General features: G+C 41.9%; 1 protein-coding gene across 3 annotated transcripts in view; it reads left to right on the forward strand.

Moving 5' to 3' along the window:
* The window catches only part of asic1b (acid-sensing (proton-gated) ion channel 1b), a 179,818-nt gene that overhangs the window by 161,697 nt on the left and 1,829 nt on the right, over positions 1 to 16,292 (forward strand). For all 3 annotated transcript variants that reach the window (XM_062406301.1, XM_062406283.1, XM_062406293.1), the window contains 7 exons: positions 2,713 to 2,840; positions 7,861 to 8,011; positions 8,861 to 8,917; positions 9,464 to 9,617; positions 14,226 to 14,317; positions 14,806 to 14,885; positions 15,902 to 16,003. In XM_062406301.1, coding sequence (XP_062262285.1) covers positions 2,713 to 2,840; positions 7,861 to 8,011; positions 8,861 to 8,917; positions 9,464 to 9,617; positions 14,226 to 14,317; positions 14,806 to 14,885; positions 15,902 to 16,003 — 764 coding nt within the window. The remainder of the gene's footprint in view (positions 1 to 2,712; positions 2,841 to 7,860; positions 8,012 to 8,860; positions 8,918 to 9,463; positions 9,618 to 14,225; positions 14,318 to 14,805; positions 14,886 to 15,901; positions 16,004 to 16,292) is intronic.

Here is a 16,292-nt window from a genome sequence, read left to right on the forward strand (position 1 = left end):
GAAAAAAGAGATTAGGTATTTATCAAACACATACATGCACATCTTAACGCATTGAACATTGATGAGTTTTACATGTTCTACATCCATCTCCTTGTGCACATGCATTTACATAATCACACTCAGAATGCCAATCAACCTGTTAGCCTTAATGGAGAGTTATGTGTTATGGACTAAAGCAGCACATGAGAAAGAGCTGCTCCTCCAAATGATTTCAGGACCTGATTTTCACCTTGTGTGTGTTTCTGCATTGTTACTGGTATTGTATTTGTTGCTTTGTGTTTTAAAATATGTCTGCTATTTATAGCATTACTTTGTTAACATACAGTTAATTATTCTGAGTGAATGCGGTCACGCCGCATGAGATGTTGCAAGTGTTGCAAAATATTTTGCCTTTGGAAAAGCTAATGTTGCTGTTAACGTATTGAGTGTACAATGTCCAACATCTACGTTAACGTTTTACACCTGAGAACCTGAGATCACCAGTAACATAGATACAAAAAACTGGCTTGTCCAAAGTTATGCATGTAAGAGAATCCAGACATAAAAGAGGTGATAAGGCAGAGTTTTATTCTGAAACATTGTATATTTTGTTTTCTAAATAACAACTAAAATGTCCTCATGAACAACAGCTACCATTTATCTATTGATACACGGGTCTGTGTTTGTGTGTAATCAGTTTTCACACAGTTATACCTGTGTGTTGCTGGATGTTTGTCAGCACATCTGGTCATAAGTGGTTCTAAATGTATTTTAAGTATAAGAAATTGATAAATTCATACTGTGCATACAAAGGAGTGGAAACAAGGTTTAAAGCTGGAGTACTTTCACATATAAATTACGTTCAAGCCTTTGCCAACAATTTCACACAGTGTAGCACCAGTGCAGAGTAAATCTCTGTATTTTAAATCTGGTGGCTTTGGAGACATTCCCGCGCTGAAGGATCAGTAATGATTTGTTTGCAAGAGACGAAGTAGGGGAATGGTAGAGCCTAAATGTTGGAAAAACTTTGGATGCATTCAAGAAAAAAAAATTTTAATCTTATGTTACACATAAAAAGAACCTTATCATATTTGGAAGATGAAATATCTTGTAAAAAAGAAACAGATCCAACAGCAAAGATAATAGTCATAAGCACGTGTTGAAAGTGTTTGGGTAAATACTGTCACCATCAGGTCTAAACTAATGGTTACCAGTTAAAAACTAAATCCTGAATATTGCATCAATCCATTTTTTTAACAGCTACCTTTACTCTTCAATGTTGCAAAGGGGCAGGAGTTTATCTCAGCACACATCAGGTGAGAGGCAGGTTACATGAGGGACAGTACACCGGAGAGTCAAAGTGTCCATCAATATACAGACACCCACATTCACACCTACTGGCAATTTAGAGTTTGCACCTCTCCTGACCTGCTCGTGTTTGGACTGTGGGTGGAAACGGTTCACCCAGAGGAAACCCGGGCAGAGAGAACCTTCAGACTCCAAACAGGAACAATACTGCCTGGCATGTTGGCTCAAGATAACCACAGAGCTCCCCCCTGTCCTGCCTCAGTAAGGATTAGAAAATTACGAGCGAGCACAGCAGGCTGCAATGAAAGTGAGATCCAAGAATACGCGTGCGTTGGCGGCTGTGACAAGGTTATCATTTCCTTGTTAAAGCCACTGCTGGTTATATTGACTACTCAGCCAAGCAAATTTCTGTATAATTGTTGCTTACCTGGAATTATTTCACAGCAAAGCACAGACAATGAAATGACTCGGAGGCGCCTGAACGTGCTCTAACAGCGTCAAGTATGATCCAGTTTCCTCTTCAGTCCGAGATTCTGACCAAATTTCATTTTAGCGCTTGTATAAGGATGACAGATGGCCATGACCAAGAGCCGGGGTTGCTACTTATGCAGTGTATCTGTGCTGCTCCGAGCCTTCAGCATTTGTCTTGGCAGCATCAGAGAACGTCTCTGTTTCCAGTCTCACAGGAGCGACTGGTGCAATTGCTAAATTCCAGCCGCATCCCTGAGCCCTTTAATTGAAAATAGTCAGAAAGCCTGGCTCTTGGAAGACGACACCAAGTGACAACCTGGGGAGGGATAGGCGGCAGGAAACTGACATCCTACTTCATCCCTGTGGCAGTGCTCAAAGGGACTATATCCTCTGAATCCTGCCTGCCATCGGCACAGCAAGCAGAGCCGTGGAACTGCAACTGTGATAGAAATATGTTTGAGCCACCATGTCATTGTGATGTTCCCCCCCCGATCTCAGTATCAAAGAGGCCCATCTGCGTCATTTAAAATCTATACAGCAGAGTGCTGCAGCGAAGGGAGCTGTCAGCTGTATTGATTTCCCTTTTATCATCATCCTCATTTATTTATTAATTTATCCATTCACTCTTGTTTCCCCTTGCAGTAAATAAGACTCCTCTGGGGCACATATTAAAGGAGGTCCATCTCCTTTATGCTCACGCTCTGTACCAGCTCACGTTAGCTCCTGAAACCCCTCAGTGTGGCTGTCAACTCTGCAGGTTCATTGGTTTAAGTAATGAAAAAGCAAAGAGCCCCTGTTAGCAGTTCTTTGTAGCTCATTTAAGGCTACAGCTAAATGCGTTTCCACAAGTTCTCATGGGTCATTGATTTTTTGCGGCTTTGTTTTTATCTTGACAACGTGTGCATACAAATGGTCATCCCTGTTGTAACCGTCCTGACCTTTCCTTGTCAACAGACGAGACGTCGTTCGAAGCCGGCATCAAAGTTCAGATCCACACCCAGGAAGAGCCACCGTTCATCGACCAGCTGGGCTTCGGAGTTGCACCCGGGTTTCAGACCTTCGTATCCTGTCAAGAGCAACGGGTAGGTCTTGGGGGGGGCGGCAGAAAAGAAATAAAGAAAACACAATATTATATCTCTGCACAGGTTGTCAGCAAGAAACTGCAGCTTAGCATGAGTCGAGCTCACGTTTGGCAATTCAAAGATACATTATGATTATAAATACAATAAATTCCTGTTCTGCTTTAATAATGAATATCTTTATTTCTAAAGCTTTTTGGTGCATTGATGTAATATGGTCGATTTCAGCTGGAAGGCTGTTACAGAGTTTGGGGGCCTTGGCAGCAAATGCCCAAATGTATGCTGGAGCGTGGCGTGATTTAAATGTAATGATTAAAAGATTTCCGAGAATGATGAAAGTCGTCCATTAAAACAGGACTGAACACTGACATTAAAACCAAAGTCCTAAATGTCTGGCTTAATGGAGGGTGGCAGGTTTTCAAATTTAGCATTAAATTCTGATGTGTTAAATGATCCCAAAATAATGTTGTGTGTCGTTGACACATCAATGGGAGGAAAATGATGTTACATATTCTTCAGCCAAGTTTTCTTATGGCTTGGAGCAGAGTTCTCACAGTCATTAGATTGTGCCATTTAGAAACTCAGACATTTTCTAGTCCTCACAGTGGAGGTGTGTCAGCATGGCTTTAACCAGTTAGGATTTAGTTGTCTTTTTTTAGATTTTAGTCTACTCTAGAAAAACTTTCAATAAGCAAACAGGTTTCAGTTTCAAAGTCAAAGCTTTTCAGACATGAAATCCTTAGGGAGGAAAATCTTCCAGACTTTGCATTTCACATATGAAGAATTCACAGAAGATTTTCAAGGTCAGACGTGTTCACTATGACAGTAAACTTTCCGCAACATTCCAACAACGGCTGGCGCCTGAGTAGAGCATAGAAGGGCAGCAGAGGAAATCACAATGACTGTTCACAGCACATCGCCACGGGCATCGACCCCTTGTCTCCAAATGGTCTCAAATCTTGTCGTGTTTCCAGGTCGACATCTTTGTTGGTCTCTTCTACGTGTTGGGATATTTATATTGTTCCAGCTTTACACCCACTCGCTTGCTGGGGATTCTCTTGAAATTTTCCTGCTGTATTCTCACATCAGCTCACTCGTTCCAGAGAATATCCAGAGCAACTGACGCGGGCATTTGCACTCTCACATCCATGCCCCTCTGGAATATTTCACACTTCAGTGCATGTTTGAAAGCAGCTTATTTTTACATGGAAAATCACCTTGCCAACATGTCATACAGTGGAACAGTGGCCGTCGTAATCAATGTTGTATCCTGGAATCATTGAGGGTATTTTGGAGCTTTCAACATCCAGTGTGAGCCAGGTGACCCTTCCAGGGAAGATCAAGCCCTGGCCGGAGTCCCAGTAGCACTCACTCTCTGCTGCTCATTCCCCTTGATCCAAAACCATCTGGAGGATCTCCCTGCTGAGCTGTAAGGCTCCTGATGGCTGTGCTCTCGTCTCCCCCTGTCACTCCCAGCAGACACACTGAGAGCTTTACTGGACCTTTCTGAGCCACTCGGTATCTCTGTCTTTTGAAATTTTAAACAGACGGCGACCTGACTGTTATTAGTTTTCCTGCTTCACACACGGACGCAACCTGGAGTAAACGTGAAATACTGTGATGCCTCTTTACACAACACAGCTCAGTTCATAGAGAAATGTATTTTTCTCTATTACGAACATTTCCAATCTGTAAACAGCCAATTGTACTTACACATGTACTTTAATAATTTCAATTTTATGTTATTTTATACTTCCACTCTACCACATTTCTGAGGAAAGTAGGGTTCTATATTTTTGTCTGACACACGTATTAACAAATAACTTTTAGTCTAAGATTTTACATAAAAAGACAAATGTTGTGTGCAAGACCGAACCAACTGCTTCCAATTTTTGGGGATTGCCTTCAGAAAAGCAGTGATTGTGTCCGTCTTTCACAGTTCAGAAGTCTGTGAGATTTAACTACTTTTTCGTGGCCAAGGTGGATTAAAGTTTAGTTTAATATTTCACAAAAGAGCAAAATACAAACAAATTCTATGCAGAAAATGAATACAGACTGGTTTTTCAGAATTGTATTTTTTCCTCATTGCTAATCCATTAATCATGTCACGACCCCCCACACTTATCTTCTGATTTGAGGCGGCCACAGCCCTGGACTTAAATATTCAACCAGCTACAGGAATAAATCATTTACACATTGTTGCAGCAGTATTAAACCAATGATGTAATTTCTCTCGAAAATGAGGCATTTCTATTCAATTTTAACAAAGAGACTTATTATTCTTATCATATTTTAAATAAATGTTACTATAAAAGTTTAACTGAGATTTTGAATCCTGAACATATTTGTGAAGGATCATTCTACCAATGTTGTATTGATACTTTTTCTTGAATATAGTGATTCCTAACAATGGATTTTCTCAAGTGTGATTCAGTGTATGTGCGTCAGTGACCGAGCCACAGATCACAGTTACACACTTGTCACTGGACCCGCTCACCGCCTCTGTTGGACCCCGGGGAGTTGAGGCCAGCCTCCCCACACCGTAAGCACTGCACTCTCAGCACAATGCTGTGATTTCAAGGACAAACGCGACTCCAGTTTCACAGAGAAGAGGCTGAATCAATCCTGTGTTTCTTTCTCATCGAAGGAAAGAAGTCTGCCCAAGGCTCATCAATAACCTGGCAGTCGGAGCGACAGCTACTATTATTGTTTTTAATGTGATGGAGGTTGAAAAGCCTGTTTTGATTGCTGGAAATCGAATGCTGAGCCTCCAGTGTTATACCAGCAATCCCGTAGCGAGAGAAAATGTGTTTGTGGGGTCCCTTGGAGACCTTGGGCCCACACCTGGGGCCTTAACAACACTAAGAAACTTTCCCAGTCAGTTTGTAGAACCGTCCCACAAAATGTGTGTCGGTTTATTCCTCTGAAATGTGAATAATCCTGCAGGGCATGGTGGCAACTGGCAGCCAGACAAATCTTATGCTATGACTCCTAATCTGCTACAAAACCATGCAAAATGAATGGAGGAGAGAAAAGGGGATGAATTTGGGCGAGATCTCAGTCCTTCCAGGTCCAGCCCACTAGTGAGTGTGTTCCAGTGTCGATGCGCTGCAGCAGGATTTTGCATGCTGCCAATGTCGCCTCTGTAGGAGACTGTCCCTCTTTGTATTTCTCTCTATCTCCCAGGCTCCTTTTGCTTTTTCCGTCTCCAACATTCATTACAATTCCTGTAATACTGTAACTCTCTTTTTAATATGATTCTTCACCTCTCTCGCTCCTCTTCTCTTCCTCCCTATTTATTTATTTATTTCATTGGCTGGCAGGCTCGCTCTTCATTAATCTAATGCAGTTCGGTCACATTTATTCCATTCTGTGCTTCAGCAGTCCTGTAGTGCTTCCTCCCAATTAACATATTAAGCAACAACTACAAAATGTTTCCTCACCCAGCTCCTCTCCGTCCCCCTGTCCTGCTGTCCACTGAGTCATGCTGACTTTCTCCTTCCCACCTTTTACCCTTTCATTTTTGCGCTCCGTTAATGACGGGGGGACCTCAGGTCAGAATCTTTCCATGATTTGTTTTTGTCTTCATGGTCGTTAAACAGCTAACCGCACACTAAAATGTCATTAAATCTCTCATGCCAGATTCACTTCTTGTGCAGGCAGAATTAAGCTTTTGCAGAAGTTTAATCAGGGTGGAAGTAATGATGCCACTTGGTGGTTGAGGCCGGCTGAGTGGGGCTTTAGAGAATTCTGAGGAATGGAAACAGCGACCTCTGAGCGCGAGGGAGCCATTATCAAGTCATATGGTTTCACCAGTTGGTCCAATCCATGTGATGGGCTGAATAAATACGTAACTAGCGATTATCGATTGGCACATTTTACCCAGCAGTGATGGGTTTTATGGTTTATGTGACTTTGGCGAACGTCCTTCATGTGAAAAACAGCAGAGGAATCATTAAAGTCTCCGGATTAGATGGGAGTTGGAGATATCTGGTTTCCTTGGGTGCGTTGTACCGTAACTCTGCATGTGTATGAATTCTGTATGTGCGTGTTGAACATCGCCATGGGTTATTAGTAACCAAATCCAGTATTTGACACACATGGCTGCCTCCTGCTCTTCAGAACAAATTGTAAAAGGCAGTTTTTTAAATGACAACACTGGCCTTTAATTTATTGCCGTGTGAGCACTCAGTGATGCACTGTTTGGACTGATTAGAGGAAAACACACGGGCGATTTTATAGCTTCCTAATTCATATCATGCAGCAAATTTGGCCCTTCCATTTTTTTCCCTGTAAAAGTTTAATGAATTACTGATAGATTATATTGTCAAATGATATTCAAATTGCAAAATGCAGCCTGCTGAAACATGAAAGAACATGAATATATCTAATATAAGTTCTAAAAAATTTAAAACAGTATAGTGGCCTGATGGCTGCACAATTACTGTGGTGTAATAAGATCTGCCTGAAATGACAGAAAAATCATCTTTGAGAATAATGTATTTGTACTTAAACCTTTTAAATTGGTCCATGTCCCATAGATGGAGGAGGCAGGATGTCTGTCTTGCAGTTTGCAACATGGGGGCAACCGAGATGTTTTGGCTTCACCTTTTTGGAGCCGTCTTGTCGTCCATCTTTATATAACATGTATTCAAAACACAAGGAACATGGCACAACGCTTTGCCCTGAAATGAATCTGTTTAGAATGGGACTCTGAGAACATCACAGCTCTACTACACAGCTGATTCAGCTCCTGCATGAAGAGTGGGCTGCACAATGACAGCACAGAGTGAGACTAGGAATAGGAGCAGCGTAGGAGAGAAGCTCCCACAATAAGCACCACTGCACACATGTATTTACCATGGAGGGAGAATGAGATTCACTCTCTGTGCCAAATACAGTAAATGTGTAATAAGCACAGCAACAAGCGTATATTCCTACTGACAGAAAGCTTCAACAGGGCACAGATCAGGTGTGTTTTATAACTAAAGTGGTTTTGCTTCTCTCTCTCTCTCTCTCTCAGCTGACGTACCTGCCTCCGCCGTGGGGCGACTGCAAGGCCTCGGCGATGGACTCTGACTTCTTCAGCAGCTACAGCATCACAGCCTGTCGCATCGACTGCGAGACACGATACCTGGTGGAGAACTGCAACTGCAGGATGGTCCACATGCCCGGTAGGCCCCAGTGGAAGCATCTCATCACTGGACATCTCTGCATTTGTTGAAGAGGATCCACAGTGTCTGCAGTTGTGTCCGGAAGTCCTGTCATTTGAACAATTCTTAAGCTTTTCGTCAGAGAATCAGATACTTTCGCACTCCAGCGAATCGGAAAACTCCTCTATTTTCACTTTGTGTTTGTGCAGTGATGCCGTCGTCCCTCTGCATTTAATCACTGTGTGGTATCTGAGATGGCAAATTGAAAAGGGCTTCGGCTCAGAGGAAACGTTTGGATCTAGCCTCCGTTAACCTTCACTCTCCTGTCCAATAAGTGTTAACGTCTCTATCCTCAATCAGGGTCACTTTGAGCCGCGGGTTGCATGAAGGGAGCCAGACAATCTGCCAGTGTGATAATCGGGATTAGCTGCTACCGTACAATGAGTGTGCAGTTGATTAATACAGTTCAAATCAAGTGTAGATTGTGCTCTACTCCCGTTCATCTCTCCTATCGCCGTGTCAGGACGAACCAAAACGCAGAGAATCAATGCAGAGGAGAAATAATTTACTCAGCATCCAGGACATGTCTTTACCCCGTGTTGTTCTGATAGAAGGGTCAGGGACGGCTCAGAGAGACAGAGAGGGTGATGGACACTAATGAGAGGCATTGAAAGTACAAAAAAAAAAAAATTTCGATCAATTACTAGATGAGATCAAGGATGTAACAACCAATCATGATAAGGAGAGTAATGACATTGTGTGCAGAATTAATTACAAGCGCAGATCTCCCTGTTGTTGGTGCATCTTCTTTCCATTGCTCCTTCTTTGTGTTCGGTCTGTGAACGCTCTGTCTCTTCTGCCTGTCCTCAGGAGATGCCCCGTACTGCACCCCGGAGCAGTACAAAGAGTGTGCAGATCCCGCCTTGGGTAAGGAGATAACCCAGCATGCTGCATGTGTGTGTGTCGGTCTGTGCTGTGTGTGCGTATACCTTGTTCATTGTGTTGCCTATGCCCCATTGCTCGGAGCCTCTGATCCAGGTTGATAACAGATGATATGACGTGTTCAGCCCGATGGCAGCCCTTCTCAAATAGTCCCCGTCTGGCCTGGCACTGAGCCTCAGCTTCTCACACTCCCCTGTCTCTCCATCAGCTGATGCATTTAATTTTTCATGTGTGTTGCCTGCTTTCTTTTTCCTTTTATTGACTTGTTATTTCATGACGCTGGCCTCTGGCTGCTGCTGCTTCTGCTGCTGCTGTCCTTCCTCCTCTGTCGCCGCCTGTCTTCTATCTTTTTGAGTTTCTTATAAGAGTCTCTTGGGTCTCAACTCCTTTCAGAAGTTTTCTTTGATGCCTCTCGCTCTGCTGGCATTTTGTTTGTCATCCTGGGGAGACAACAAATCTATCGGTCCCTGTGGCTGCCCTCTTTCAATCTCTGTGTTTCTCTCTCCCACCCTGTCCACTTCGTTTCTCCAGACTTTCTTGTGGAGAGGGATAATGACTACTGTGTGTGCGAGACGCCGTGCAACTTGACGCGCTTTGGTAAAGAGATGTCCTTTGTCAAGATACCCAGCAAAGCCTCGGCCAAGTACCTTGCCAAGAAATTCAACAAGACAGAGCAGTACATAGCGTAAGTCACCGATTTGTGTCTTATTTGTCCTTTGTCTGTCCTGTTCTTCTTTTATTACACTTCACTTTTTAGTCCCTTTTACACGTTATCATCTTGGTGCTGTTCGGTATAACCAGTCTATTGCTGGCTGCAAAAGAACTTTGCAGTTTGTAGAACATGAAGCAGAAAAATAAACGTCCATCAGTGTTATGTATATATATTACATTTTTGGGGTTGGGTCAGGAATTCATTATTACCATTCGTGGAATTTCACCACAGTTTTTGTTTTATAAAATGTGTCCATATAAACTCATTGTATTTTACAGCAATTCAATTATTTCCATGTGACTTTTCTCACATTTGCTAAATTTATTGTGTATTCTTGGCCGGAACTAAAACATCACATCAGAAATTTCCCTCCTCTAATGTTCAATTTTTATTGAAGCTGTTTTATAGAGGGGATGACTCAGGCCTATGGCAGGTTTAGAGGATGTGGCTGGTGGTGCTGTTGAGTTTGTTGCATTGTACGGAGATGAGATCTGTTATATCACCTCCCCTCACTGGACACAGTAATAGAAATGCCTGCAACCAGCTCCAGTCATGACAACAATCATACAGTTGAATCATCGCCCTGATGAAACCGTTTCAAAATGAACTGAACACGAGGCCTGAAGTTCGGATTGTTGATCCAGGCTGACTCAGTTTTTGAAAGTTGTACCTAGTGTATAAACAAATTTCCCTTCAGCCTCATTACGCAGCCCAACTTTATATTTTGTGCCAGCTTTCTACCAGCTTCCTTTGTCTCCTTATCTCTTCCTTTATTGTTTCTTTCAAAAGAATACAACACGCCACATTTATTTGTATTGTAACAAGGCAATTCAAATTGCTTTACATAAAATATAAAAGGCATCATGTCAAATTGTAAAAACAAGACAAGAAAATACAAAAAGAGATGCTTTTAAAAAAAAATTCTAAAGAGTTACATGTAGAATAGAATAAATGTGATAAGAAATAAAAGAGTGAGAGTAACTGTGCAGTGTAAGAGATGATTATTTATTTGATTTTAGTGGAAAACAACAGAGTCGTTGGCATTGATTTAAAAGAACAAAAAAGTGGGGCAGACTTGCAGTTCCCTATATGCGGAGCATAAAAACTGAAGCTGCTTCTTTATGTTTAGTTTTGACTCTGGGGCACAGAAGGCAGACATGTTGCAGACGACCTGAGGGGCCTGGATGGTTTAATAACGTACCAGGAAATCAGAAGTGTAGTTTTGGCCCTGAGCCATTCAGTGCTTTATAAACCAACAGCAGGATTTTGAAGTAAATTCTCCAGACATGTTCACACATTTACTTAAAGACAAAAAAAAGTCCTCACCTACTAAAACAAACCTCAGGTATTTGATAATCATCCATCTGGAAGAATTTTTATTGAATTAATGGCATTTTATGAATGGTGCAGCCCTTAAATCATCGCATAATGAACTAGAATGGCTCCATAGAGCGTATACCTCTGCCAAGGCCCAACTGTCCCATTGCAACCAATCAAGCCGCACCACAATCCACACACTCATAGATATCAGTCCCCTAAATATGTCTGAATTTTTTCATTGAGATTCATGTACAGGGCCAGACCTAGCACATTTGGCGCTCTAGGCAAGCTTCACTCCACGATAACTTATTATAAAATTATTTCTTTCTTCGTCGAGGTTGCTTGGACACACACTCTAACCATAAGCCTCAATGTGCTAGCATGTTCTGACAACACCAAGGAGGTACGTACCTAGATTCTTGCCTCATTTTACCCTAATGTTAGATTAATTTTTTTAATGTCAAAATATTGGTTGGAGATATATGTTATGGGTCCCAAAATTGATACCACAGCAACAAAGTATATCTGTAGAATACAGCATGAATGCAGCAGCAATAACGACACGGAGCATTCACTTCCTCATCCAGACTCTCTATCTGGCAAGTGGGCGGACGTTACCCCCAAAGAGACAGGACGGGGTGCAACTGCTCCCGTGCCAAACGTTCCTCCTGAGTGCTGCTGTCATTTACTGATTTCTCTAATGAAACTACTTAAATTACTGTAAGTAATTAAATACAATATTTTGGGCCATACCACATATAGAAGGGGGCGCAAAAAACTCTGCCTAGTTGCACCCTAGGCAATGTCGCCTGTAGGAAAGACCGGCCCTAACCCTAACCCTAACCCATGTATTATTCCCTGGCAAGTCTGTGACAATGTTGAAAATCACCAGATCTAACACTTTTAAAGAAATCTGTGCCAACATTTAATAGGTTTTCTTGTGACATTCTCCATCCTTCCACCTTTTTGTGTAAATCCAGTCTATGATGAGGGGAAACAGCAGGAGGGAAATAAGCACCTCCTCAGTGGAGATAAGAAATAATGGATTTCTTTTCATGTTGTTTACAGGCTTGATTGTAGAAAATTGTGTAACAGCAGTGAAATGATTTCAAGAGAATTTCTAAGAATGAAAATGCCGTAGTTGATAATGCAGGTTTATGCTCCTGCCATTAGTCCCCTCTCCTCACTAATGGGTTTCTCACTGTATCCCTGTTTAGCCACACAGTGCTGGTAATTCTCAGATATGCTCCGGGTCCCGATCATGATGCATTAAGGCTAAAATCTGATGTTTACCATCGTTTTTAATCGGATTAAACCTCTTTATCACACAAACAGCTTTAAAGCAGCATTGTAATTCTCTCAATACACAAGGTTGTGTCGTCTTTGTCAGTCACCAGCATTAACAGGAAGGGAAAAGTTCACCAAGCCAAGTTACATTTGTTTATTTGATTGATGATCTCCAGTGTGTCGGCTCGAAGGCTGCACGGTAGCTGCTGTAACCAGATCAGCCGCTCAACTCAAACCTGCATTTTTCTCATTGAGATAAGGAAATAGAAAATACAGCTTCCAGTCAAAGATTAACTTAATCAGCCAAGTACTGAATGTGTCTTTGCCAAATCGACTGAAAAGCTCAAAGTAGTTCAGGGAAATACAGAGACGACACAATAACAGTTGAATCACTGTATTGAGAGCGATGTACAAACCGTCCCCTTCTACCTTCTGAAGGTTTTTCCCAGTGCACAGATGTGAGTTCATCCAGTCAAATTTTTTTTCTGATTGGCTGTATTTCCAAGTGAGTGTTTACTGGTGTGAAACTGAAGTCTGTGGCAGTGCACCGTCTTTCCCTCAGGACACACAACCACACGGCATTATGGGCTGTGGATAGTACCTCTGATCAGATGTATTACAGGTTATTCACTCAGTACGGCCAGCTGACAGCAAACTGTGAGATGACTCCTCACGTGGAAGTGCCTGTATGAACCATAAGAAAACCCCTCAGGAATGGTCAGTGACAACAACACACACTTGTAACCAGGACCACTTGTACACCAGGGGGAGACTGTTTGTTTCACATTTGGGTAAATGGAACAATTTAATGAGCTTTAAGTGACAAGTCTAAACCAGAGACTGTCTCAAAAGATTGAAGACATGACAGCTCCCAAAAAGTGAAGTCATCTTTACGTCCCCTGGTGGCTGGCTGCACTAAAGGTCATAAACCCAGCCTCCTTCGTGTTAGTGGATAGGATCAAAATATAAAGTCAAAGTACACGTTGGATATTTTTTTTCAAAGAGGGTTTCTTGTCAGTTCGGTAGTTCTCATCACTCTGATATATGTACAGGTGCTCGTTTTCCAGTAAGTTTGGTTCCAATTCTTCATTTGATGCAATCGAAATGTCTGGAAAAGTCTCGATTGACAGCTGGAACTGATTCATGACTGGATGAGTGTGTATATCTCCACAATTTGCATAAAGTACTGGATGAATGCTTATAGTCGATAAATATAGTCGATAAATAATTAAAATGTTTTTTTTTTCAAGATGTGAATAAATAGCTGAGATACAGCAAAAAGCAATGAACAGCTGAAACAGCTAAAACTAAGGAAATATGAAGCACAATAAATAAGTGTAATAATTGTGTATTAGCTAAAAAGAGTGAATAAACTGAAAAGTCAAAAGTTAAAAAGTTAAAAAAGCTAGAGGAACTAATCGTTGAAATACCAAAATGATAATCAATAAACAGCTGGAAATAATAGTGTACCTTGCGGGCTGATGTCGTCAAAGTACATCTCCATCTCATTTATTTTGTGACTGCCTGTTAATAATGATCAACTTAAATATAAGCAGTAAACCAGCGCCAAAGCACAAAGAGGAAAGTACAAAGTCAATTTGAGGTTTTGATCTGGACTCCGGGGGGTGCGGAGTCAGACTCAGCCCTCAGAGAGGATATTCAGGAGTCAGAATAACAGCCTGCCATGCCCTGGGCCTATAAACTAATCCCGTCCTTTTTTCTTTCTGCTGAAGTAACAAGTTTGAAACTTTAACATGGTACAGACCCAAACAGCTCTCTTCATTTCCCTTGTATTCCTCAGTGACCTTCCCTTTGGGAAATTGCAGCAGGTTATTTGCTGAGCTTGATGCGTGTGCCCCGCTATCAGCAGGAAGCTGCAGAATCACCAGTCGTCGTCTCCTCCTTTAAATCTCTGATGAGAAGAGATATCTGATAATGTGACTTATGACAGTGTGTTTCCTGCTCTGTTTGCAGCGATAACATTCTGGTGCTGGATATCTTCTTTGAAGCACTGAACTACGAGACCATTGAACAAAAGAAAGCCTATGAATTGGCCGGTCTTCTGGGTAAGGAGCTGGCTGTCTCAGGTCTCAGTATGCAAATGGCAGATGCTTTATTCAAAGTGACAGTAACACACAGACTTGTCGTCATTGCGACTTTTCATTTTAAAGTCTAAGTACATTTCTCATGAAACAATTTTACTCCACCACGTTTATCAGCAAATATCTGATCTTTCTACTCCACTAGATATTTACAGTGCATTGCATTATATGCTCAGATACTTTTTTTTTTCATATTTTTATAAGTTATAAATAACAAGATTAGTTTACTGATCAATCAGTGGGCTGGTAACATTAGACCCTGCCTCCTACAGCAGCACTAGTAAGTATATTTGAACGCAAACACTCAAGTTGAAAAGTTATGTGGTACCTCTACTTTAACTTAATTACCTTTTTGTCTATTTCCTTGTACTTTTACTAAAATATTTCAGTGCTTACTCCGCCACCGGTCATTTATTAATTTACTATTTGTGATTTTTGATTCATCTTTCCAGGTGACATTGGAGGTCAGATGGGTCTTTTCATCGGAGCCAGCCTCCTCACCATCCTTGAACTCTTCGATTATCTATATGAGGTAGAATATCTCATTTTAGAAAAACCTCTTCCATCATCTGATTCTTTTACTTTGATAAAAATGAAAATCTGTGGTACAGTAAATGATGTTACACGACAGCTGGAGCTGGGCATATATCTTCCACACTTTGCATAATGGGAGCAGACACTGTGGGTTGCATTTTGTACTGTCCAGTATTGGACTGACAGTTTTTTCCCAGCAGTATGTGTTTATGTGCGCATGACTTACACCGTCCTTCACAAGCCTGCACCTCATCTCTGTGACGTCCTCGCAGCTTAGCTGCAGCAACACTGAATACATTAACATTTCTGCTGTATTACGTTTTAGATTAGTCAGGATGTCGGTTCTCGTTAGGGTTACCCTGGGCTGTGTGGTTCTGCTTTACTTTCTCTTCTTCCAGAGACTTCTCTTTGCGTCTGTTGGAGGTGGACAGGATGAAAGGCAGCACCAGCTCATGTGCAGGATAGAAGGAGAAACATGTTTATAGACGAATCAAATGTATCTCATTTGAGTCTCAGCTTCCTCGATCCTTCGGTCTGGCTCTGAAATATGTAAAGTAGCAGAAGGGAGAGGGGATTTTAATCCTCTACGAAAACACCATGAACTATTGGTTCAGGCTAATGCCCAGTGTTACCATAGTAAAGAAAGTTGGGAAAAAAGCCAGGCTCCGCAAGTTTATTCAGATCTGCTCTGAAATTTTACTGAGTTCTTTCTTGGGCCATTCCCCATCCGTACACAAAATGTCCCGGATAGTGTTTTTTTGCATAATCCTGCCAGACGGATAAACAAACTGGAATAACACTCAGTAGAGCACAAACCTCCGCCACAGCCCAATCGTCCACTTAGATTCAATCAAGCTGCACCAACCGAAGTCCAAAATGTTACTATATATTTGTTTAACCATTAAGTATTCCCTGGGAAGTTTGTGATATTATGATTATGAATATGATTATTATTATTGATTTTGTGTTTTGATCGGAGAAGGTCAGTGATGTCTGTGATTGCCTATTTTTCAGGTGATCAAGTACAAGATGTGCCGCTGCATGAAGAAGAAACACAAAGGCCACAACAACAATGACAGGGGAGCGGTGCTGAGCCTGGATGATGTGAAACGCCATGTGAGTAGGCAGCTGCTCAGTGATTTCACTGTGTCTCACTGACGCTTTGACAGGGGCACACTCTCCCCTTTGTGATTGGTCTAGACTGCAGCCGGAGAGAAGGAGGTGGTGATGGAGTGAAGGGAGAAGCACGAAAAGGGAGAGATTAGGATGTGAGGGAGGAAAACTTGAGAGAGAGAGAAGAGTAGGAGAGCGGAAAGTGGCTTGAATTGAATCAAAGCTGGGGGACAGGAGCAGCAGGGACAGACTGGAATTAGAGCTTTAGAAGGTTTGACAGCTCGCTTATTTC

Source organism: Platichthys flesus, chromosome 2 (assembly GCF_949316205.1).
Source record: "Platichthys flesus chromosome 2, fPlaFle2.1, whole genome shotgun sequence".
NCBI lineage: Eukaryota > Metazoa > Chordata > Actinopteri > Pleuronectiformes > Pleuronectidae > Platichthys > Platichthys flesus.